Source organism: Anolis carolinensis, chromosome 5 (assembly GCF_035594765.1).
Source record: "Anolis carolinensis isolate JA03-04 chromosome 5, rAnoCar3.1.pri, whole genome shotgun sequence".
Classification (NCBI taxonomy): domain Eukaryota; kingdom Metazoa; phylum Chordata; class Lepidosauria; order Squamata; family Dactyloidae; genus Anolis; species Anolis carolinensis.
Genome location: NC_085845.1, coordinates 74,822,841 through 74,846,971, shown reverse-complemented (window position 1 = coordinate 74,846,971; position 24,131 = coordinate 74,822,841). Strand labels below are relative to the sequence as shown.

General features: G+C 37.7%; 1 protein-coding gene across 1 annotated transcript in view; it reads left to right on the top strand.

Annotated features, from left to right (window-relative positions):
- Positions 1–24,131, top strand: part of kit (KIT proto-oncogene, receptor tyrosine kinase) — a 93,974-nt gene that overhangs the window by 47,169 nt on the left and 22,674 nt on the right. Inside the window, exons 3-10 of the mRNA XM_062981546.1 lie at positions 57–338; positions 1,068–1,204; positions 5,187–5,346; positions 7,764–7,953; positions 9,727–9,842; positions 18,267–18,381; positions 22,478–22,671; positions 23,996–24,102. Coding sequence (XP_062837616.1) covers positions 57–338; positions 1,068–1,204; positions 5,187–5,346; positions 7,764–7,953; positions 9,727–9,842; positions 18,267–18,381; positions 22,478–22,671; positions 23,996–24,102 — 1,301 coding nt within the window. The remainder of the gene's footprint in view (positions 1–56; positions 339–1,067; positions 1,205–5,186; positions 5,347–7,763; positions 7,954–9,726; positions 9,843–18,266; positions 18,382–22,477; positions 22,672–23,995; positions 24,103–24,131) is intronic.

Sequence of the window (24,131 nt, the reverse complement as noted above, 5' to 3'; positions counted from 1 at the left end):
CTGAATAACTGTTTCAATATATAATCTTCAAGAACATGTTTTTGTTTTCATTTCAGATCCAAAGGTTCTGTTCTTTCACGAATCTGTTGCGTATGCAGTTGAAGACAGTGATGCTCTTATTCAATGCCCAGTGACAGACCCAGAGATTTCAAATTTCACATTGAAAAGATGTAAAAATGCCAAGTCTCTACCTGAGAATATTGTGTTAAAACCTGACCCTCAGAAAGGAATTACCATAAAAAATGTACAAAGATCATTTTTGGGCTGTTACCAATGTGTAGCACAACACAACGGAGTGGAAAAACAGTCAGAAGCCATCAACCTTTTTGTGCGGCCAGGTAATGCGTATTGTCCGCAATGTCTTGCTAAGAACTAGTACATAGTTGTGTCCTTCTACAGTTTAGGTAACCAGTGGACTGAATCTTTAACAAAGGTGGAAAACCTTCAACTTCAGGCCACATGCAGGGCTCAGTTGGATCTAATATGTTTCTCAGCCTAATTCCAAAAGCCTTACGCAAGTGGTCAGGTCAGACTTCTGCAATACTGTCAATTCCCCAGGAGCCTTGCTAGATGAAGAGGAAGAGAGAATGGGGTGGGAATAAGAAAAGGTGGGGAAACTCATCTGCCTTGTGCTTTGGTCCGACTGGTGTCAGCCCTACCTATGTCTGACATCTAGCTATTTACAGATTATCTCCAAAACAATGTGGCCCTTGACACAGAAAATATTGACCTTCCCTGAATTACCTACATTGAGCTTTTATGAGTGGATAAGGATATTTATGAGTTTCAACATTACAAAAATGATTATGGAATATGTTTTCTGATTAGCCTTCTGTCTCTATGGGCTTAAACATAGAGTTATTTGTGCATGTTGTTTAGTTTCAGTAAATGTTTTCATGCTTTAACTAAGCAAGGGCACTATGCTAATGTATTATGGAGATTTCAGATCAGCTCTTAAGATGTGACATTTTATTGAGAGGTTAATAAATGTTGATTTCCCTCCCCCACTTCTCTGTTAAAGTCTCTGCTTGTAATGAAAAATAATACATGCCTAAATTGTTTTCCAGTTCACAAATCCCTTCCAGTCATCACCTTATCCAAAGCCGACCAACTTCTTAAAGAAGGTGAAGAATTTGAAGTTATGTGCACAATCAGGGATGTTGATAGCACTCTGCGAGCTAATTGGATTGTTCAAACTAATGTGGTGAGTTCATTATATCCAATCAGTCTTAACTAATGTACTTGAAAAGACCAGTATTTACAAAAACACCATAGGATGGCATTGAGGATGTATACGTCATTGGTGGTGACAAAATAAAATTCACAGCAGGAGTTGTTATCCAGAGCAATGGCTTGGACAAATTTCAAGTGGATACTCAACCTTTTAATAGACTTCATGGCTGTTCTGCCCCATACCCTTGACATCAGCGCTCTACTCTGAGGAAATGTGAAGCAATTGCCTCAGATGGCAGCTGAAATATCATCTACCAGTCTAGCATAGCAACAATCTGTGGATTTGCGTGGAATATCTGATTGAAAATATAGAAGCTTTGAAATTCCACTGACATGATTTCTCCATCCACTTTGTTCAATTCATTTCAATGAAAAATCTCATCTCATTTTTTTTAAAAAAACAAGGAAGATTCAGAAATGGTTTATCCGTGGCACTCTCCTTTTCAAGTAGTAGTCAGCCCAGACCTTGCTTTGCTCCCAAAATCTGAATCTAGTGCCTTCAGGTTATTTATGGGGTCACAAGTTAGTTAAAGAACTCAGCTGCCATGATCGTATTCCTCCAAACATTTTCAAATTCCAGTATCTGTAACCACTGGCCATACGTGACTACTGGGAGTTGTAATCCAAAACCAGATGGCAAAATGCATTCGAAAAGTATTTTAAGTTTACATTTTTACAAGGCAATTCCCAAACAGGCACCTAGGTTTTCCACTAGAACATTAAAGCATCAAATATAATGTGATGTTCAGAAGAGAGGCAGAATTGCCATGGTAGTGGGGGATTTGGGGAATTGTTTTCTTAAACGGAACAGTATTGGACTCTGGGGTAAAGATAGAAAGCTAGACCTTCAAGATGAGTATCTTTTTTTTTTTTTGCTTAATTTTTTATTAAATATTGGGGATACATTAAAAAAAGAGAAGAAGAAAAAAGAAAAGAAAAAGAGGTCAACAAACAAACCAACATTTTGTTCCATTTGGCATATATAGTAGTCCGTCTGTACTTATTTTTCTTTACATTGAAAGTAGGAGAACACAAATGGAGCAGGAAAGTAGGATGAGGGTGAAGCCCCCTATATATATACATACACACACACACACACATACACACACACACACACACATATATATATATATATGATGAGTATCTCGAAGGTATGAAATAATAGTTCTCTGACTTAAACCCTTTAGATCAAGGGTTCTCAAACTTTTTTGGCTGCAGAGCCCTTTTTTAAGCAAAAGTTTCTCATGAAGCCCCAAGAAATGTCTATATTCTATATTATATTATATATAATGTATATTTATCAGACATGGACTGGGTCAGTGGCAGATGGATGGAGAGTGTTTGTGTGAATTCACACAGTGCCAAAGAAAAGGAACGAAAGAAAGAACAATACAGTATTTAAAAGGAAGGACAATTTTAACTAACCAACATAAACTTAACAGTATTTCAGTGGTAGACCCCCCCCGGGGGGCCATCCAGTTAAGCCTTTGTAGTAATAGTAGTAATAGTGGTGGTAGTGGTATTGGTAGTTATTATTATTATTATTACTACTACTACTACTACTACTATTATTATTACAACACAGAAACCCCAGAGGTCATCAAGTCCAACCCCCTTCTGCCATGCAGGAAAAACACAATCAAAGCACTCCCAAAAGATGGTCATCTAGCCTTTGTAGTAGTAGTAGTAGTAGTAGTAGTAGTAATAATAATAATAATAATAATAATAATAATAATAATAATAATAATAATAGCAGAAACCCCAGACACCATCCAGTCCACACCCTTCTGCCCTGCAGGAAAAACACAACAAAGCACCCCCTGAGCAGTAGAAGGGGAATAGGAAGCAAAGAAGGGGAGAGGGCTTTCCTTGCATTTCTTAGGAGGAGGATGCAGGAAGCATCATGGAGCTGCAGAACCCCTCACTATCACTTTGCACAGTTTGTCAACCCCTGCTTTAGATCATTGATATAAGGATGCCTAGGTTTTCTTTACTCTTAATGTGATGATCATCAGGAGGAGGTTGCAAGTGTGAAAAAGGCTTGCAGTTAAACTCAGGAACCGCTGCTGTTGTCACAATGATGGTGATGATTATGAGCATTAACTATTTTCAAAAAGAGTGGTTTGGTTGGCTGAATTCAGTTCCAGGTTGAATCAAAGCTGGGGTAGATTGAGGGTTTTTCAGTCATTAACCATCAGCAAGCAACAAGTGTGCCAGAGGAACTGAAGCAGGTCAGACAAAATGGTTCCCGGGAACCTTAGTAGCAGTTGCTCCCTTGAGATAATGGCCCAACTATCTCTTGAATCATTGGCCATTCAGAAATTGAGAGATATCTATTAAGAGGTGTGTGTGTTTGGTGGGGGGGGGGGGGGTTGATGAAAATAACCAACAACTTGTGTGTGAATAGAAAAAGGATTCATGTGGCATTGTAATGACAGATAAATCTCACAGCCTTGGGGAAAATACATCCTGGGTAATCTCTCCCTGGAGTCCTAGATGCCATTCTCTGCTAATCCGCCATCCTTTTCAGCCCTTGGGTCTCTTAAATGCTTTATCTGATGGCTACCCACCCAAATGGTGAAGCAAAGCCTCACTAGCTACCAGCCAAACATGGGACCTGCAAATGGGACTTCTAAGATACTTCTGAAATCATTATAAATTTTGTATTCAAAAAAATGTTTACTTGTTTGGCTTCTTACTCTCATATTTTGCTGCTTTTCGTTGTTTTTGTTCTTGCATACATTTTTTCATATTTGTTTCTATAAAAAAACCTGGTAGGAATATTTGCAAGGGTTGCCTCTTCTGCTCTAGTATCCAACCAGCATGGCCACGAATTCCCAAAAATAAGTTTTTTCAAGCTCCAGGAAATCAGTAGATATGAGAAACTTAATGTTGAAAATGAGTAGCCATGCTGGTTGAATGATTTTGAGAGTTGTAATCCAAAAATGTGTTTTCCCCCAAGCTCCACAGATCAGGCGCTGTCCTTGGACGTGAGTATTCCCTCACCATAACAGCTATAAGCCCTGCCCATGCTAGAATAAAAAATCTCTATATTGTCACCTCAGTACTGTGAAAGCTATTGTATCACTTGTCCTTCACTGAGACTGGCTGGAGAGGAAATGACAAAACAAGGGTTAGCCCTACCACTAATTACTGTGAGGCAAATATTTCAGGCAGTAGGTTCTGGGGAGAAAGACAAAGAAGAAGGATCAAGATGTTGGAGAATACAGGTATATGTGCTAAGTGGCCTCCCTGCCTGCCCTACACTGACCTCTTTTCAGTTAAATGGCATTGCAACTCACCTATGTCAAAGAAAAATTCTTTAGTATGTGGAAAGGGATATGTGCCATCTTGTTTCCTGAGGCAGTGAAATGTCCTGAGCTAGTATTGGGTCTTGCCCTAAGTGATGAAATTACTACGCAAGATAGCATTTTCTCTTGCGAACTGGTATAGTCTCACTCTACTGCTGTGAAGTTTCATTGTTGTAAGTCTTGCTCTGCCAGTGTGAACCTTGTTTTGCAATATCCTGAAGGGGCACAACAGAAGACAGCCCGCCTTGGCCTCCTGGCTGCTGAAATAATATTGGAAGCCACCCAAAGACTGCACATCTTAATAAAGACAAACCTCTTATGTAGCTATTACTAGAAAAGAAGGCATAATACCAAGGACATAGGAGCAAATCTGGAGAAAGGAAATAAGAAGGATAAATGTGTGTATGAGTGCATACTGCTCTAGGAAGGACATTTTTTCTTTTCAGAGTGCACGTTGAGAATGTCATTTTGTATGGAGAGGTTCCAGTGACAAGTTTGTCATGAAGGCTTATTATTCTGGTTTTAAGTTATGAATATTAATATGTTGAAGTTATAATTACATCTATTTTTAATTTATCTGGGAAAGATGCTGTGCACACTGTATCTGAGATGTTAATTTCTCCCTCCCCCCTTTGCCAACAGAATCTTACAAGCAAAAGCAAGAATGTGGGTGATTATGGATATGAACAAAAATTAACTCTGAGCATCCGTTCAGTGGGAGTTAATGATTCTGGAGCATTCACGTGCCAAGGAAGCAACCCTTTTGGAACATCCAATGTCACTATAACCTTGACAGTACTAGGTAAATAGTAACATCGTAAACATGTAAGATTTCTGTGCCATAGGGGAAGCAACTGATAAATATATGTATTTTGTGTGTTGTCCAGCCCACTAAAGGTGAAAGGGAAATAGAAGATTTTTGGAGATAGGTGTCGCTTATTTTTTAATGTTACATTTCAAAACAAATCAGTTTTACAATAACCTCTTCCAATAGCTTATTTCAGGTCCAAGCATGTTTAGATTTTGTTTTATGTGATGATAAAGTATAATTTATTAGACACTTTCTTGTGCAATCCTATATTGAAATAAGAATTGCAGAAGATACGTGTGCAGGACAACCTTAGTGACTCCTTGTTTTTATAATAATAATCATCATCTTTATTTATAACCTGTTTCTATCTCCCCGAAGGGACTCAGAGCAGTTCACATGGGGACCAAGTTCGATCAATAGATAAAACAATACGACAACAGCATATATAATTAAAACAATAACAGTAAAATAACATTCTGAAAATACGTAGCGAGCATCATGACTCGCTATGTTTTTGTATCCTTTTTGTATCCTTAAATGCTTATAATATGTTTTCCCCTCCAAAAAGATTGCTTGGTGACATGCAAACCAATGAAATGAAAATAGTCTGTAAACATATTGAAATAATAGATAAATTACTTAATAATATGACCATTGGTGCCACTAGCCATTACTTAAAACATTAGGGGCAGCATGCCTCTGAAGATTAGTTCCTGGGGAACCTGAATGAAAATATCATGTACTTATATCCTGCTTTTTACCATTGAGCCTGAATATTGGACTACGTAGGCTTTTGGTCTGGTCTAGGAGTTTTTTCCCTTGTATCGTAAAATTATAAAATAATCACTCAAAGATGTGACATGAAAATAATGCTAATATAAACATTTGATAGTATTTATGAATCTTTTACACACTTCTTATCTGTTAAAGTCCTGTACTGAACACAGGAAGATTGTAATTTCAGATTGAAGATGATAGAATAGAAGTAAGCAGTTGCAGTGGGTCTAGTGTCTCATCCCACCCCACGGCTTACCTCTGGATTTATTGCAAGACACACATTGAGAAACCAGATGTGCCTTGTTTCGGCCTCTTTTGTGGGGTGAAAATAAGAGGCAGAAGCACAAACTTTATTTAATAGGGGAATCACACTTCTTGGAGGTTTAAGTGTTAATCTCTTTTTTTAAATGTAAAAACAGCAATTTCTTGAAACTCAAGGCACCATATCAATTTTGTACCCTACTGAGTAAGAAACCTCCAACCATATAGAAAAAGGAAGATGGCATAAGGGCTTGGTGGACTTGTTTTTGTGAAAGTCTAACCAGGTAAAATGGTTGCTATGCCCTGCATCAACATGTCCTTTACTTTCTGAACTGAGGACCCATGAAACAAAGTGTTATCTGGTAATTGAGTAGGGAAGAACATATGGGAGGAGCTGTTCCCAGAGGTATGCTGGATTGTACCCAAAGAGCACATTTTAGTGTGAAAGCTTTGATTTCCAGGGCTCACTTAAAAGCTTGAACCATTGTTTTGAAACACACACTCCAGATTAGTTCCGTCAAGAGCCATCAGAAGTGCTTATGATGTGCTGTTTATTAACATGCTTTCCTGAAAAGCTGCCCCAGAGTGCTGGATTCCTATGACACATAGTACTTTTTAAATATTAAAATTACCATAAGTGCTAAACTGATTAGGAACATATTTATGTGCTGTAATTAGCAGGAGCATTCTGAACATGCCTTTATCCATAATTGGCACAAAAAAAGGTTTTCCCACCCCCTCTCTTTGTTTCCTCTGCTTCTAAGATAGTATTAGTTCACATAGTGAATTAGTACAGTCTTGTATGGTTGTTCCACTGATGGAACTCCTTCAATAAGTGGAACCAGGAACAAGGACAATTGCTGCCTTGTCCACCCAAAATCTGCTAGTGAGGATTAGGTGACATTTCAGACAATTACCTCTTTGACCTCTTCGTTGCAAGGCGGTTTTATCATTGTTATATTTGTGCAGCTGTTTTTATCTTGTGAACCACCTTACATTTCTAATACAGGTCAAAGTGTGGAATATAAGTTAAATAAAGTGAATGCATAAGCAAAAAATAAATTGAGCCACATGTCCCCAAGACTTGAATGCCCCAGTAAATGCTGTGGTTGAATCCATGGAAGTATCCATAGAGAAGGAAGATCCCTATGTGAAACACGAGTTATTGCTCACTTCATTCAGTACAATGTCATTGGCACTCACTCTAACCTCCAAGTAATAAGGCTTGCTTTTCTACACATTGCAATTTATGGCATACTTTTCTCTGTAAATTTTCCTTTTGCTTTTGACCTTGATTTTAATTATATGTGCTTTGGGGGATGGGGACGGCAATTTAAAAATAAAAATAAAACCTGTATTTCAACCACCAGGTAAAGGATATGTCAGTTTATCAACTTCTACAGATTCAACGGTACATGTCAATGATGGAGAAAATCTGGCTTTAATAGTGACCTATGAAGCATATCCCAAACCAGAAGAAGAAATATGGATGTATATGAATGAAACCTTGCAAAATTCATCTGATCATTACGTCAGAGTCACAAATATAGACCGAAACAGGTAAAGTAAAAATATAGTGCAACCAAATAGGCATTGATGTAGATGCTAGGGTTTCCTTTCCAGAAGAGTAACCATATGGAAGTTTCATAGCAGTTTACAACAAACTTTAAATATGATTTCCAAAAGCTGAAAGGGCAGAGACATATCCAAACCTTATTTATATGGTGGGACAGCTGGGCCCTTCCCTCCTGATATGATGAGCTACACTACTTCTATATACTTTAATAGATCTAGTAGTAGCAATAGAATCAGTATAGCTCCGTGGTTCTCAACCTATGAGTCCCCAGGTGTTTTGGCCTACAACTCCCATAAATCCAGCCAGCTTAACAGCTGTTAGGATTTCTGGGAGTTGAAGGCCGAAACATCTGGGGGCCCACAGGTTGAGAGCCACTGGTTTAGCTGGTAAAGATGTATATATCCTATAACATCTATCAGTCCCACAGTTTAGTACCAGAGTAGTGTGATACCAGAGCCTCAAGAGCTTTTTCTTTTCCCCAGAGTTGACATAATAGTTGAAATTTGGCGACTGTAGCCCATTTTGGAATTACTAGAGGACCTCTTTGAATGATTACGGTGATACGTTGTTCTATTTGAAGATTCCTGAGTTCCTCTCTCAGAATTATAGATCTGTGATTGTGCTGTAATTGTCACAGTTCCATCTTGTGGAATCCTAAGATTTCTAATTTCGAGGGAGGGGAAATAATTGGAGATCTCTGTCGGGGAGCTGAAGTGCATACATAACCAATCTACAGACACCAGAATTATCATAGTACCTACCTTGTATTTTGCTTATGTAGTGTGAAATGAACTCCTGTAGAAGAGGAATGCTTAAATGGAGGACATGCACTCTCAATATCCATTAGACATAGGGGAACCACAGGGTGAATTCCTCAGTGTACAGTTGTTGCAGCATTATAACACTTTGTGCTATGGCTTAATCTTATAGAATCTTGGGAATTGTAATTCTATGAGGTACTTACAATCTTTGCTAAACAGACCCAGGACTGTAATTCAGGGGAGACCACTGGTGCTCTCTAGCAGAGAATTCTGAGTACACCAGACCACAAACCTCAGGATTTCCTAGGATTTAGTTGCATCAGTTAAAGTGGTATCAGATTTTTATAAATGTGTGCTATATATGCAGTTGTAATTAAAGAAAAAGACTTCATGAGCTTTTACATCCAAGTTGGTGTCAATAAATAAACATTCGCTTAAAGAAAAACATAAAATCCTGACAAATATATTGGAAAGCAAATTGAAAGCCTTGTCTTAAGTAATAGCAAATGGCAAATGAATCCACTACCTTATCACATAGCTTTGCTACTACATTTTCCCCCTTCTCACTGTATCCAAGAAACACATCACAATTCTATACTAGTTAATGCAGAAGCAAGTCCTACTGTGTTCAGTAGGCCCTACTTCCAGATTAATATGGTAGCCTTTAAACCATTTTAGCATCCAAACATATGTGAAATGGTTTACGCTGAAAGATATTAACTTCATAACAATTTGCAGACATCCACTGGGTGAAGTCCATATTCACCTTCACACAGCCAAGGCAGCACTTTCCCTATTGCATTAAACTCACAGGCAGGAGTGTGATTTTCTGGAAGAAACAACAGCAACAAAACAAAACAATTGTCGCTAATGCAACAAAATTTAAGTTTGGGTGTCTTAGCAGTCTATTCAGTTTCCCATATATATCAAGAGAGTAACTGGCCTTTCTGCCTTTTTGTCACAAGAGTAATAAAGCTGTACTTCTTCCTTCTGTAGACACTCCAGTGAGCTTCACCTTACTCGACTGAAAGGAACAGAAGGAGGCATTTACACATTTTTTGTGTCCAATTCAGATGCTAACTCCTCTATAGCGTTCAACGTCTATGTCAACAGTAAGTAGAAACGAGCAGAAAAGAGCAATACAAACAGAAAAGTATTGCTTTATCACAGATCACTGTATTTAACATAAACAACACACAATAACATGCCACAATTTCTTAATGGCTGAAGTGGCGGAGGAGGGGAGCACCCTTGAAGCCTTAGTATGCAAACTGGGATGAGCCTTGGAATGATATAACATTAAGCATTTTAAAGAATTCTGCTGGAAGCAGCCACACGATTGAAAGCAGGAGCCAGCACTTTTAAAACGTGAATGTGATAAGACTTGTGTGTGTAGTTACTCAGTGTTCTCCTAAAATCATGGTGTTCAATTCCTTTCTTTCCCTTTTAACATTAGCCATATTTTGATGGTATTTTCTGGCATTTGCCATGAGTTGGTGTTGCATGCTAACAGTATTCAAAGAGAATACTTAGAACTGTGTTTTCCAATTCCTCTTTCTTCATCTTGGTATTAATCCTGGCTTAATATTATATATTTATATTCTGTGTTCTCTCAACTGCTTGTCTTTTTGACATTTGATACGTTACTTTCTTAAACTGATGTTTTGTAGATTCTAAAAGGAATGCATGGGTTCAGACATGGCATAGGAATCTGGGAAAAACTGTAAATTTTCAGGATTTGTTTGGAAACCATGAAGTCGTGCTTCTGCAAATATCCTGGGCCCATGAATTTTAATTTCAAGTTTGACATATATCTTGCTGTGTGAAATACTTTTAATTTATGGAATGTATCTTATGGGATTTTAAAAAGCTGAGATTACCAAATGTTAGGGTTTATACACTTTGGTTCAGGTGCCTAGTCTCCAGAATTCAGAAAATGACATTTTCCTTCTAAATTTATGATGGATTCCTACAGCGGATACTAAGGTTACCTTCTGATGCACAACCAGCCAGTTCATTTTTATTATGAGTGACTTTGTTCAGAAATCTTCAACTTCTCCAGAGTAAAGAGTAGCAAAGAAGATCTTTTTATTCAGCCCAACATGGCTCGTTCACATTGGCTAGGGCAAAAGTGCCAAAAGACTCACCAGGCTTTTGAGCCCAGTGAATTCCTGTATTTAATTCATAACTAGGAACTATTCCAAAGCTGACATAGAAATTAACAACATTTTATCCAGTTGATCCAAAGCGTCTTCTCCCTGGAAAACCATGGTTTTGGGGTTTTCTTCCTATCCTTGATAATGGTGAAACAGATGGTGGAGCATCCTCACCTCTCTTTTTAGGAGGATGACACAAAAGGCACAATTGTAACATCCTAACCACTCCATTCATCAACACTAGAGCTTCAGACTGGAATAGCAAATATAACAATCATACTCCTTGAGATGGTAGCTGGAGAAAGACACAATGTAAACTACTTTGTAGATGGCTGATATGAATCTTCTCAGTACATCAGTTCACCCGAGAAGTGTTATAAGAAAGTTTTAAATTAAGTAAGTAAGTAAGGAAGGAAGGAAGGCACAAAATACACATTTGATGGAAGGTCTGGTTTCCCCATGTATCTCTCCGTCAATTTCAGAGGGCATATAATCCCAGTTTCTTACAATGACTATTATTATCCTTGTATCCCAAGCTTCTGTCTAGGGCTGGGCTTCCCATGTTATCCTGGCAGTGAGTAGATCAGGCTGATCCATAGGTAGTGAACATTTAGCCCTTCTTATGATTTGTACTGCAATTCCTGTATATAGTCCCTTAGCACTGGCTATTCTTCTGAGACTTCTCGTAATTAATCCAAGACATCAGGATTGCAAAAAAAGATTCCCCGCCACTGGGCTAAGAATAATGATTGATCACAACAGTATATCCTTCATGAAGTAATAGGATTTTCAATGGATGGTCCTACAACACCAAGAGCAACATTGCTTGTAGCCAGAGGGGTGCAATTAAAAATGATCCAAACTGAGGCCAGCTAGCAAGTATTTTGCCCTTCCAGTGCCCAATTCTGAGAGTTGTCTTGCAGGGGCTTACTTGATGCACTCAATTGTTCCTAATTATCCCCTGTTGCAGAAGAAGAAGCTGCTAATGGCTATATATTGCTCCCTGCTTCATCTACAACAAATTAAGTATTGAATGTTTCATTAAGCTATTTTGCATAGCTCCATTCTCTTGTCAATAATCAACCATTAAATGCTTTAAATCTCTAATTTGATTACTTTATTAAGTGCTCTTGAACTATCAGCAAAAGAGATTCCAAGAGAACTTAAAGACGTGCATTTTCTTTTGAATCTCAATAGTCATCACTTCAGCACCATTGAGTCGATTTACATTACGTTTACTGTCAATTTATTTTTCTACCTAATGGTTGTTGTTATGTGCTTTCAAGTCATTTCTGACTTATACTGACCCCAGGGCAAAACTATCATGCAGTTTTCTTGACAATATTTGTTTAAAGGGGATTTGCCCAAATCTTTAGTTGAGGCTGAGAGAGAGTGATATGCCTGCAGCCATCCAGTGGGTTTACATGACTGAGGGCCCTTCCACACAGCTGAATAAAACCCCACATTTTCTGCTTTGAACTGGAATGTATGGCAGTGTAGGCTCAGATAACCCAGTTCAAAGCAGATATTGTGGGATTTTCCGCTTTGATATCCTGGGTTATATGGCTGTGTGGAAGGGCCCTGAGTGGGATCTGAACTCTGGTTGTAGTCTAACACTCCAACTCTTCCTACTTAGTAAAGGCAAATAGCTATTCTAGCAATATGATTGTGCCAGATAAGCTTGTAAAGTAAAACTTTTGGCATTGAATGTTTGCCCTATATCCTAGAAACTGCCCTGAGTCCCTTCAGGGGGATAGGGTGGTCTACAAATGTTGTTGTTGGTGTTGTTGTTGTTGTTGTTGTTGTTGTTGTCTGACAGAGCAAACAAGATAGATATGCTGGATTTCGTATCACAAAATCACAAGTCGAACACTTCCCAAATGTCTAGGACTGTGTGATGTATTTTCGGATGATGCACGCAGATCCCAGCAGGGTGGCCTTTTGCAGTTGGCAGATAGTAATCTTGTCAATGTCTATTGTTTCCAAATGCCGGCTGATATCTTTTGGCACGGCACCCGGTGTGCCAATCACCACTGGGACCACCTGCACTGGTTCTTCCAGAGTCTTTGAAGTTCCATCTTGAGGTCCTGATAGCGGCTGAGTCTTTCCTGTTGTTTTTCGTCAATTCGACTGTAACCTGGGATGGCAGCATCAATGATCCAAACCTTTTTCTTTTCCACAACTGTGATGTCTGGTGTGTTGTGTTCCAGAACTTTGTCAGTCTGGATTAGGTAGTCCCACAATATCTTTGCATGTTCATTTTCCAATACTTTTGCAAGTTTGTTATCCCACCAGTTCTTTACTGCTGGGAGGTGGTACTTGAGGCATAAGTTCCAATGAATCATTTGGGCCACATAGTTGTGCCTCTGTTTGTAGACAGTCTGTGTGATTTTCTTACAGCAGCTGAGGATATGATCAATGGTTTCATCAGCTTCCTTTGCACAGTCTGCATTTTGGGTCATCAGCTGATTTTTCGATCTTGGCCTTAATTGCATTTGTTCTGATGGCTTGCTCTTGGGCTGCAAGGATCAGGCCTTCTGTCTCCTTCTTCAGGGTCCCATTCGTGAACCATAGCCAGGTCTTCTCCTTATCAGCTTTTCCTTCAGTTTTGTCAAGGAACTTTCCATGCAATGTTTTGTTGTGCCAGCTGTCAGCTCTAGTTTGTAGTGCGGTTTTCTTGTACTGGTTTTTGTTTGCTGTGCTTTGAGGAGTTTCTGATTTTTGACTTCAATCAAAGCAGGTTCTTCACTTTGCTTTACATATTCTGCCAGGTTATGTTCTTCTTCTTTGACTGCTTGTTTTACTCGTAAGAGTCCTCTGCCACCTGATCTTCTAGGCAGATGTTATTATTGTTGTTGTTGTTGTTGTTATTATTATTATTATTATTATTATTATTATTATTATTATTATTATTATTTTATTGTATGACAGAGCAAACAAGATAGACATGCTGGATTTCATATCACAAAATCACAAGTCGAACACTTCCCAAGTGTCTAGGACTGTGTGATGTATTTTCGGATGATGCGCGCAGATCCCAGTAGGGTGGCCTTTTGCAGTTGACAGATTGTAATTTTGTCAATGTCTATTGTTTCCAAATGCCGGCTGAGATCTTTTGGCATGGCACCCAGTGTGCCCATCACCACTGGGACCACCTGCACTGGTTTCTGCCAGAGTCTTTGAAGTTCAATCTTGAGGTCCTGATAGCGGCTGAGTTTTTCCTGTTGTTTTTCGTCAATGCGACTGTCACTTGGGATGGCGACATCAATGATCCAAAACTTTTTTCTTTTCCACAACTGTGATGTCTGGTGTGTTGTGTTCCAGAACTTTGTCAGTCTGGATCCGGAAGTCCCACAGTATCTTTGCGTGTTCATTTTCCACAACCTTTGCAGGTTTGTGATCCCACCAGTTCTTTACTGCTGGGAGGTGGTACTTGAGGCATAAGTTCCAATGAATCATTTGGGCCACATAGTTGTGCCTCTGTTTGTAGTCTGTCTATTATTATTATTATTATTATTATTATTATTATTATTATTATTATTATTATTATTATTATTATTATTATTATTATACTGTGTGGGTTGTATTAGCCATACCGTTTTCCTCTTGAGTTAGGTGTTCATTTTTTTACAAATAGCAAATATAGGTTCTGGAGTGGAAACCTGGCCCCCTCCACACAGCTGTATAAAATCCACATTGAACTGGATTATATGGCAGTGTGGACACAGATAACCCAGTTCAAAGCAGATAATGTGGATTATCTGCCTTAATATTCTGGGTTATATGGCTGTGTGGAAGGGTCCCTAGTTTAAAAAATAGGAGTTTCCTTCATACACAGGTGGACCTGTCCGGATCAAATAACTCATACTTGGCCCCAATGAATCTTGGGACTTACACGGACCTGGGCTTTTCCCTTCTCCTGAACTTCCCTAACAGTTTTCTTTTCTTTTTTTTTTTTGGGGGGGGGGGGGGTACTCTGAACACACACACAAACCCTGCAGGGCAACAACTTTAAGATGGGCAATCTGTTCTTTTGAGGCTTCAACAGAGAGAAAGGTCACAAGACCTTTTTTGCCTGTTTTGTATCTCTGGGGTTGTTCAAACTTGTTTTACAAATAGAAATGCTGAGGCCCGGAAAGAGAATATAACACACCCAGGGCCCTTCCATCCAAAAAATCAAGGCAGAAAATCCCACAATATCTGCTTTGAACTGGGTTATCTGTCCACACTGCCATATATTCCAGTTCAAAGCAGATAATGTGGGATTTTATTCATCTGTGGAAGGGGCCCCAATTGATTTGGGATCACAAATCCTGGTCTCATTTCAGTCTCTTATAAGGTTCCTCATTTAAATTAGAATTAGAGGCTGAAAGTTGGAAGGAGTCCCTAGCAAAACACTATTCGCTCTTATTTCATCCCAATCATAGGAATCTTGAAGAGTGTTATAGCTACATGCCTTCAAATTCAATCTGACATATGGTGGCTGTATTATGGGGTTTTCTTGACAAGATTTATTCAGGTTTGCCTTCCTCTTCTCTTGAAAAATTGACTTGCCCAAGGTTAGTTATAGGAGACATGTAAAACCTGGTCTTGTGGAGTCTTGGTCAATCACTTTGACCTTTACACTAGTATCACTGTTTGATAAGTTTCATTAAAAATAACATGAAATTTTGTGATATCTTTTAGATTAACACATTTGTATAAGCTTCTTGTGGAACCAATCCATAAGATTTTGTGCTATTTTTGCTGCAACAGTAACATAACTACCCTTCTGGAAGTTGATCTTAATGAGACATTTTAAAATGTATTCTAAATTTAGGAAGACTTTCATCTGTAATGCGTAAAATTTAATTCTAAAGCCAAGAAGAATAAATTTAAAGATTGTACTCTGGGATTTTATTTGACAAACATCCATTAACCTTAGTCACAGTGCCACAAACAGTATCACCAACACTTGGCAACCAGTCACTGTGAAGACTACTCCAGAAGTGACTAGTTGTCTTTGTGTACCACAATATCAGGAAGTAAATTACTACCGGTAGCTAACACTTGTATCTGAGACCTGATAGCAGAAAAGGAGGAAATATAATATTAAAAATAAATTGGTGAAGGATATAATACACATGTAGTTCTACTAGCCTGTGCTCAATTTGTTCTGTATATTCTTCCTTAAATGCCTTGTGACTCAGGATTCCTGAGTTCAGTATGTTGACGTATTAAATAAAGAGTTTTTGTAAAAGCATAATAAGAATATAGCTCTGTGGGGATTTGTGCATGTTAAAAGATTTCACCATGCAGCACAGATTGGCCGAGAATGGCTCACCTCTGTAATTTCAGTGCTATTTGATTCACAGAGATGATCTGGAAGTTGGCAGTGTTGCTTTATTTCATTGTACAACACCACACCTTCCCTTCTAGCCAATCTGGACTAAAGTTGGTAGTTTATCATTGTGTATTCAACAAATATGAAAAGCACTATGTGTTTTTGCCACTTAGGGCAAAATTGTCTTCAAGGCAAGTGAGAAATGTTGGACTTTATACTTCTTGGTTTATAATTTCTCACCTTTTAGGGAACAGCAGAGCCAGGCCTTTGCATTTGATTGGCATGATGAGAAAACAACTGGTTTGTTTGTGACTAGACTGGCCGAGAGAAGCAAAGCAGGACTAAATGTGGCAGCACTCAGCTGTTTCTGAATAAACCATAATTCTCCAAAATTCTGGATTAGCCTCTCATGTGAATATGTCCTCCATAAACTTCTATAGTTTAAGATCGGGCTGCAAGAGTCATACTGGCAGTCAAAGTATCTTATGATGGGAAGTGGGAAGTTTGTTCATGACTTTTGATTGTTTGGGAGTTAAATAAAACAGTTGAAACATGCCTGGGGCTGTTTTTCTTGACTCTGCCTCTGACCAGGATGTGTCTGATGACTACACTAAACATACAGTTGAGTGATGTTGCAAACCAACCCCGACAGATTTTCAGAAGGGGTGGTTGGTTTCATGTGTTGAGAGGGACACTGAATGCAAATACAGAGAGAAAGAGAAAGAGCACATACTGAATCCTTAAGGCAGCAGATGAATGGGCAGTCTTGGCTAGGAGACTGCCAATAAACTCAGATTTAGTCTGAGAGGAAGGAACTGGCAAAACTGCCTTTGGGAATTGCTTACCTAAGAATACCCTATGAAATTCATGGGATTGTCATAAATCCACAAGCAACTTGAAGGCACAGGTGATAATAAAAAGAGACTACACATAGAAAATAGTGTCCTGTATTGATAACATCATAAATAATCCAGGTATCTCAACTTTTATACCCAGTGATAGCTCACCTGCTGCTTTGGGGCTCTAGTCCAAAAGGCAATTTTTCCAAACTGTTGTGAGTAATGGGGTTCTCATTTTTCCGTTTGTAGTTGGGTTTTTTTTTATCATCTGAGGATGTGAAATGACTGAATGTCAAGACTACATAGGTGTTACCAAATGATGTTGGCTAGACTTCCTGTTACAGCTGTCCAATTCCTCTATTAAATAAATCCTTACAGGATGTTAAGGATAAGTTTGTTAAAAGCCTTTCCTTGGTGTACCTGTTCATCTTAATGCTTTTTTTCAAAGGTAGCTAGCATAAATGTCTGTAAATCTTGTTTATGGCTGCTGTCTTCCCTCAGGCTGAGAAAATAATCTCTTGAATACATAAGTTCTGTGATTTCTTAAAAGTATTAGAAGAAAGCACTGGAAAAGGAAGCTCAAAACCATAAACCTTAGTGGGTAGAGATACATATTTTGGTACATAGCAATCTATAAACCATTAATCTTCACCCACTTAATCTGGAGATGGGAAACTAGAAGATTTTCCGTTTTTGTTGGACGGCAGTTCCAGTGAGTCTTAATGATGAATGATGGTAGCTGGGTTCCAGTAACACCCAGAGGGTCATAGGGTCTCCTTTCCTGATTCAGAAGCTAAACAAATCCTTCTATGGAGGATCCACAACAGGTCGTTCAAATAAAGTGTGGCTGAACCAGAGATATACAATGCTTTTGAAAGATCTGACCAATATACGTGAACATTGGTATTTCTCTATACGTATGATTGGTAGAGAGCTTTTCAGATAAGGATTCCAATGTCAGGACAGTTACAATTTGTCCACACTAATGGAATGAAAATATTTTAGGGGCATTTAATGATTGCCATAAGTAAAAGTCACCTTGAAGGAACATTACAACAACACAGGTGTAAGAGTCACTGTCATTGATAGGGCTGTCTTAGGAAGGTGCCTTACCTACTGTGAACATGTTTTTGTATCTGCTCAGTAGTATGGGTAAAATAGGAATTGCAATAACACAGAAATCCAAGAACTAACCTTGATTTGCCCATTTATTTTCAGCCAAACCAGAGATTGTCACTTCAGAAAGACTTAGCAACGGCATGCTTCATTGTGTGGCTTCAGGGTACCCTGCCCCTACAATAAACTGGTACATTTGCCCAGGAACTGAGCAGAGGTGAGTGGACAAAACATTTGAACATGTGTAGATCCAACTGTTATCCAACACTTATAATTGGTTTCTTGACTTTAAATGTATGCACTACATCATGCCCTACAACCCTGATAAACTATAACAATGAGTTTTCCTGGAGGATCGTTTCAGAAGTAACCAACAGCATGGAACCTTTGCTGTGTGACCTGGCTCCACCAAGTAACCTGCCAGCAACTTTGGATGCTACAGAAGTTATTTTATATGTTGGGATATTCTTTGTGAAAATTACATGTTCAGTGAATGCATTGGGGAAAGGGAGATGGATCGTGTTCATTAACCTCACTTTTGACAAGCCAGATAGCCATGCATGATTGCAAAAAAACAAAAACAAAAAAACTGTGCACTTGTATGCATTGCTTACACAGCCTTTGAAACTCACTAAATATACCAGTAGTGAGGCTGGTTGTTAAGATTTAATTTGCAACCCAGCTTTTGTGTATGTGTGTGTGTCATTAATGTATGTTTTATAGTGATCTGTTTTAACTGTTTTGTGCTCCTCCTCAAGCCATGAGTAGAGGCGGGTAACAGATGATCATGATACCTGTTCTTTATGGGGTGGGTCAACTCAGAGACTCAAGTTTCGTTTTCCCTAGCTTTTCAGCTGTATGACCAATCAGTATCCCTTAGAAAGTTGGGGTAAGACAAGCAATCTCTACATGTTATCACCCACGTGGCAGCTAGCATTTTCTTTCATTAAAACTCTGTGGGTTTTCTTCCTTTACTGGAAGAAGTCACTATAATTTATGACCAGGCATTATGGGCCAAGTGAGACTTCAGAGGACTTCCACCTCTTTACAACCAGGCTCTTCTTGGCCCTAATTATTTAACCCTGTAAATGACAATTACAAAATACCTTCTGTGTATGGCTATTATCTTTTGGATTTATCATGTAATAACACAATTTTCCAGGATGCAGAGTAATTAGGTTTCCATTTACACAGAGTAGCTTCTATGGTACTTTCCCTAAGCTTTTAAGCTTAGGGAAAAGAAAAGAATTCACTACAAAGGTAATTACCAAGTTTGTAAGATGATTGTATATATTTTCAGTGCAGGTAGAGGATTTGCAAACAAGATTATAAAATACTTGAGTATTTGACAGTGTTCTGGACTTTTATTACAAGCGGATAATACATTTTTTATCTGAACCATTCTTCAACAGTTGTTTTTCATTAGTTTTCTTCTGAAATATGCATTTGTCATCAGCTGTGCAATAGCAAAATTTTGTAAATTGGTACATGTGTTTTGTGTTACAGAGAGTTTGAATTGTGGCATTACAATATAAAATGAGAAAGATCATAACATGCTTTTTACAGTGATTCCTAACTTATTGTCTTTACAAGTTTTGCTTGGAAAAGTTACTTTTTTTGTCTTAAACCTTCCAGAATCTCCCAGAGTTTGCTTCAGCTTTTGACAGTACAGATTGAAGTGTTTTGAGTTTTGGAGTTTTGAATAAAACCCATTCCAGCCATATGCTTCTTTCATTACTAAATTCAGAACTCACTCTCTCTTTTTTTTTTACAGTCGTTTTTATTGAATTTAAAATTTTTCATACAATAGTTGCTTTTGTCACATAGCAGATATTTAATTTATCATACAATACTTGCATCATTCTTTTATATCTACTGTTGATTAATATCTACTACATCATTAACCTTTGTCTATCTATATTTCTTCACCACTGTGTATCCCCCCTCCCTCCCCGAGCCATTTCTTATGTATTGTCTAACCAAAATCTCATTTCTTCCTGAGGCGGTAGCCCTCCATCCCTTTTTTGGAGTCCTTTCTCAATAAATTTCCCCCATACATCCTCAAAATCATTTTTTCCATATCCCTCTTTTAACTTTTAATTTACATGTTAGCTTATCATTTATTGCCGATTTCCATACTTCCTTGTACCATTCTTCAATCTGTACATCTATTACTTTTCTCCAGTTCCTTGCTATAAGCAGTCTTGCTACTGTCAATAAATTTGTTATTGCTTCTTTTTATTTTTTATCTATCTTATTATTATTATATATTGATAATAATGCAATACCAGGGTTTCTTTCCAATTTGATGTTCATTATATCCTCTATCTCTTTAAATATTTTGTACCAAAATTTCCTAACATATTTACAATGCCACCACTTATGTATATATGTTCCCACTTCCTGACAGCCTCTCCAGCAATTTTTTGGATGGTTTTTATTAATATTTGACATTTTTAATGGCATTAAATACCATTTCCAAATTATCTTATAATAATTTTCTTTAACTCTTATTGATAAATTTTTCAAGTGCCTTTGTTTCCACAATTGCGACCATTCCATTTCATTTATTTTCATCTCTAACTCCTCCTCCCAGAGAACTCACTCTCTCTGAAAAGGAAACTTCTTCCCATGAAAGAGGTCTCCTTTTGGGTTGTGCCTACTGTGACACATAATACAACAGATAGGACAAAGAGGCAGTAGAACATGCCAACAATTATGAATATGGCTTTAAAGATAGACTCTTCTAAACAAAGTAAGTGTGAAGAGATGCTTATTGCTGTAGTTCTCAAACTAAAATAATATATTTATTTATTATGGAGATTTCTATGCCGCCTTTCTCCAGGATGGACCCAAGGTGGCTCACATCATATTCAAAACATAAGTCTTAAATTGCACATTTGCAAAAATAGTTGTGGCTCATAATTGCGGGAGAGCATTCCCACAGTAATTCCTCTAGCAACGTGTTCTTTGGTGTTTGCATATTGTTTGAACTTCTTCTTCCCTTGCCCGTTTCCTCTGTTTCAAGGTAAACACAGGGAAAGGTTAAAGAAAGGTGATCTTTTTAAAACTTTTCCTCCTTTCTTACCTGTTTTTAAAAATATTTTAGGGTTAGAATATACCATAGCTATTCAATACATTAGTGGCCTAGCACTTTTTCACCATTGCATTTTTCTGAGAAGAAAAATTAAAAGTTTCAGAGGGAAAAAATTGTCCTTCAAACATGGCACACCCTCATCAAACTACAGCCACGGGGTTTTTCACTTTGGAAAACACTTAGCACAAATAAAATAAATCACTATAGCCCAATAAGATGATAACACATGAAAAGAATGGAAACAGACACATGGAAAGGCAAAACCCAAGGAGTAAATCGCAAGATCTTGTGCTAATTTATCGCAGGAATACCTGCTTCTTTAGACCAGCCTGTCAATGTCTACATTGTTTTAATGTATCTGATCTGTTTTAATAACAAGTTGTGAATAATTTCTTGACATATTTTTTGTTTTCTTGTTGAAAATATTTTGCAGGTTAATTAAAAGATCAATGTGATAAGTCTATCAAAGCTAGAATAATACTTTACAGTGGTCGCTTAGTATCTGCTGCTGAACTTTGGTTTTAGGACCCTTGTGAATACATACCTCCATTGATGTTCAAGTCCCATTATATACATCAGTGTAGTAAAATGGTGTCCCTTACATAAAATGGAAAAATCAAGGTTTGAGATTCAGATTTTTTGGAAGGAGTGGGTGGGAGAGAACATTTTCAAACCAGGAACTATCAAGTCCTGTGTATGGACATAGTTTGCATGAATAATAAACCAAAACTCTTCAGAATTCTGACTTATCATGGATGCAAGCCTAGCTAATGCTTTAAAGACGAAATTTATTACAGTAGAGTCTCATTTATCCAACACTCACTTATCCAACGTTCTGGATTATTCAACGCATTTTTGTAATCAATGTTTTCAATACATCTAAATTTGGTGCTAAATTTGTAAATACAGTAATTACTACATAGCATTACTGCATACTGAACTACTTTTCTGTCAAATTTGTTGTATAACATGATGTTTTGATGCTTAATTTGTAAAATCATAACCTAATTTGATGTTTAATAGGCTTTTCCTTAATCCCTCCTTACTATCCAACATATTCGCTTATCCAATATTCCGCTGGCCCGTTTATGTTGGATAAGTGAGACTCTACTGTATTATTATTATTGACTTAGTAGTAGAAGATATATGCAGAGCATCTAGCTCTTCTCTGCCAGTTTGTTGATTTTTTTTTATTCAGATAAATTATTTCTTCCAGGTGTTCAGATTCATCAAATATTTCTCCAGTGGACGTGAAGACCAGCTATAATGATTCACCCTTTCCTTCCTTTGGAAAGGTAGTCGTTGAAAGCACCATTGATGCCAGCATGTTCAAGAACAACGGCACAATCACATGTGAGGCTTCCAACTCCATTGACAGGCGCACAGCTTATTTCAACTTTGCAGTCAAAGGTAACAGCAAAAATTGCCTTTGAAACTTCATTTCAATTATAGGTATATAGTTTACACACAAACTCATACACAAACTCACCTACACTCTATGAACTCTATGAACTCTCTGAAACCAGAAACATTATTCTGGTTTATAATACAATCATATTCTAGGATGTTGCTGTAGAGATAAATACTTAATTTTTCTTCTTCAACATGCTTTTATACTCTGTGTAGCAGGGTTTGAAAATAACTAATCACCTAAATCCAATGTTAATGCCAACTAAGGATATACCCATTAAATCAATAGTACTTGAATAGATGTTGATTTGACAATATCCCATTTATTTAACTAGATTTAGGCAAATGAGTTACTTGTAATTATTTGTTTCCCTTCAATAACAGTATGATTAAGTTATGCGTCCAGAGGAGGGTGACTAAAATGATCAAGGGTTTGGAGACCATGCCCTATGAGGAGCGGCTCAAAGAGCTGGACATGTTTAGCCTTCAAAAGACAAGGTTGAGAGGAGACATGATGGCCATGTATAAATATGTGAAAGGATGTCACAAGGAAGAGGGAACAGGCTTGTTTTCTGCTGCCGAATAGGACTTGGAGCAATGGGTTCAAATTACAGGAAAGGATATTCCACCTCAACATTAGGAAGAACTTCCTGACCATAAGAGCTGTTCAACAGCGGAACTCTCTGCCTCAGAGTGTGGCAGAAGCTCCTCCTTTTGGTGGTTTTTTTTTGGTTTTTTATAGTTTTTGTTGAATTTAAAAATTTTCATACAATAATTACTTTTATCACATAGCAGATATTTATGTATCATACAATACTTGTATCATTCTTTTATATCTACTGTTGATTTATATCTACTACATCGTTAACATTTGTCCATCTATATTTCTTCACCACTGTGTAGGAGGCTTTTAAACAGGCTGGATGGGCATACTTTGAATCTACTTTTCCTGCATGGCAGGAGGTTGGACTAGATGGCCCAAGTGGTCACGTCCAACTCTTTTAATCTATGATTCTAATTGCTGTTTAATATAATTTCCCAAGCTCTGCTATAGATTTTAATCTATTATATAAATGTTTAATCTCTGATTTTCCTGTACTATAACTCCAAAACCACTACCAGTGTTTCCATTTTACAAGAATATGATTCTATTTGATTATGAATATGATTATATTGCTCTGTAGCTTTTTAATTGCTTTAATGTCATATTGGAATGATAGTCAAATTGGTGTTATAGTTCTCTATTGAAGATTTAAACAACTCTCTCTCTCTCTCTCTCTCTCTCTTTTTTTTTTTTTTTTTTTTTTTGCTTATCTCACTTTAGAACAAATCAGCACTCATACCCTTTTCACCCCTTTGCTAATTGGCTTTGGAGTCGCAGCAGGTCTCATGTGCATCACAGTTATAGTTCTTGTGTACAAATATCTTCAGGTAAGAGCCTTGAATAAATAAATTCAATA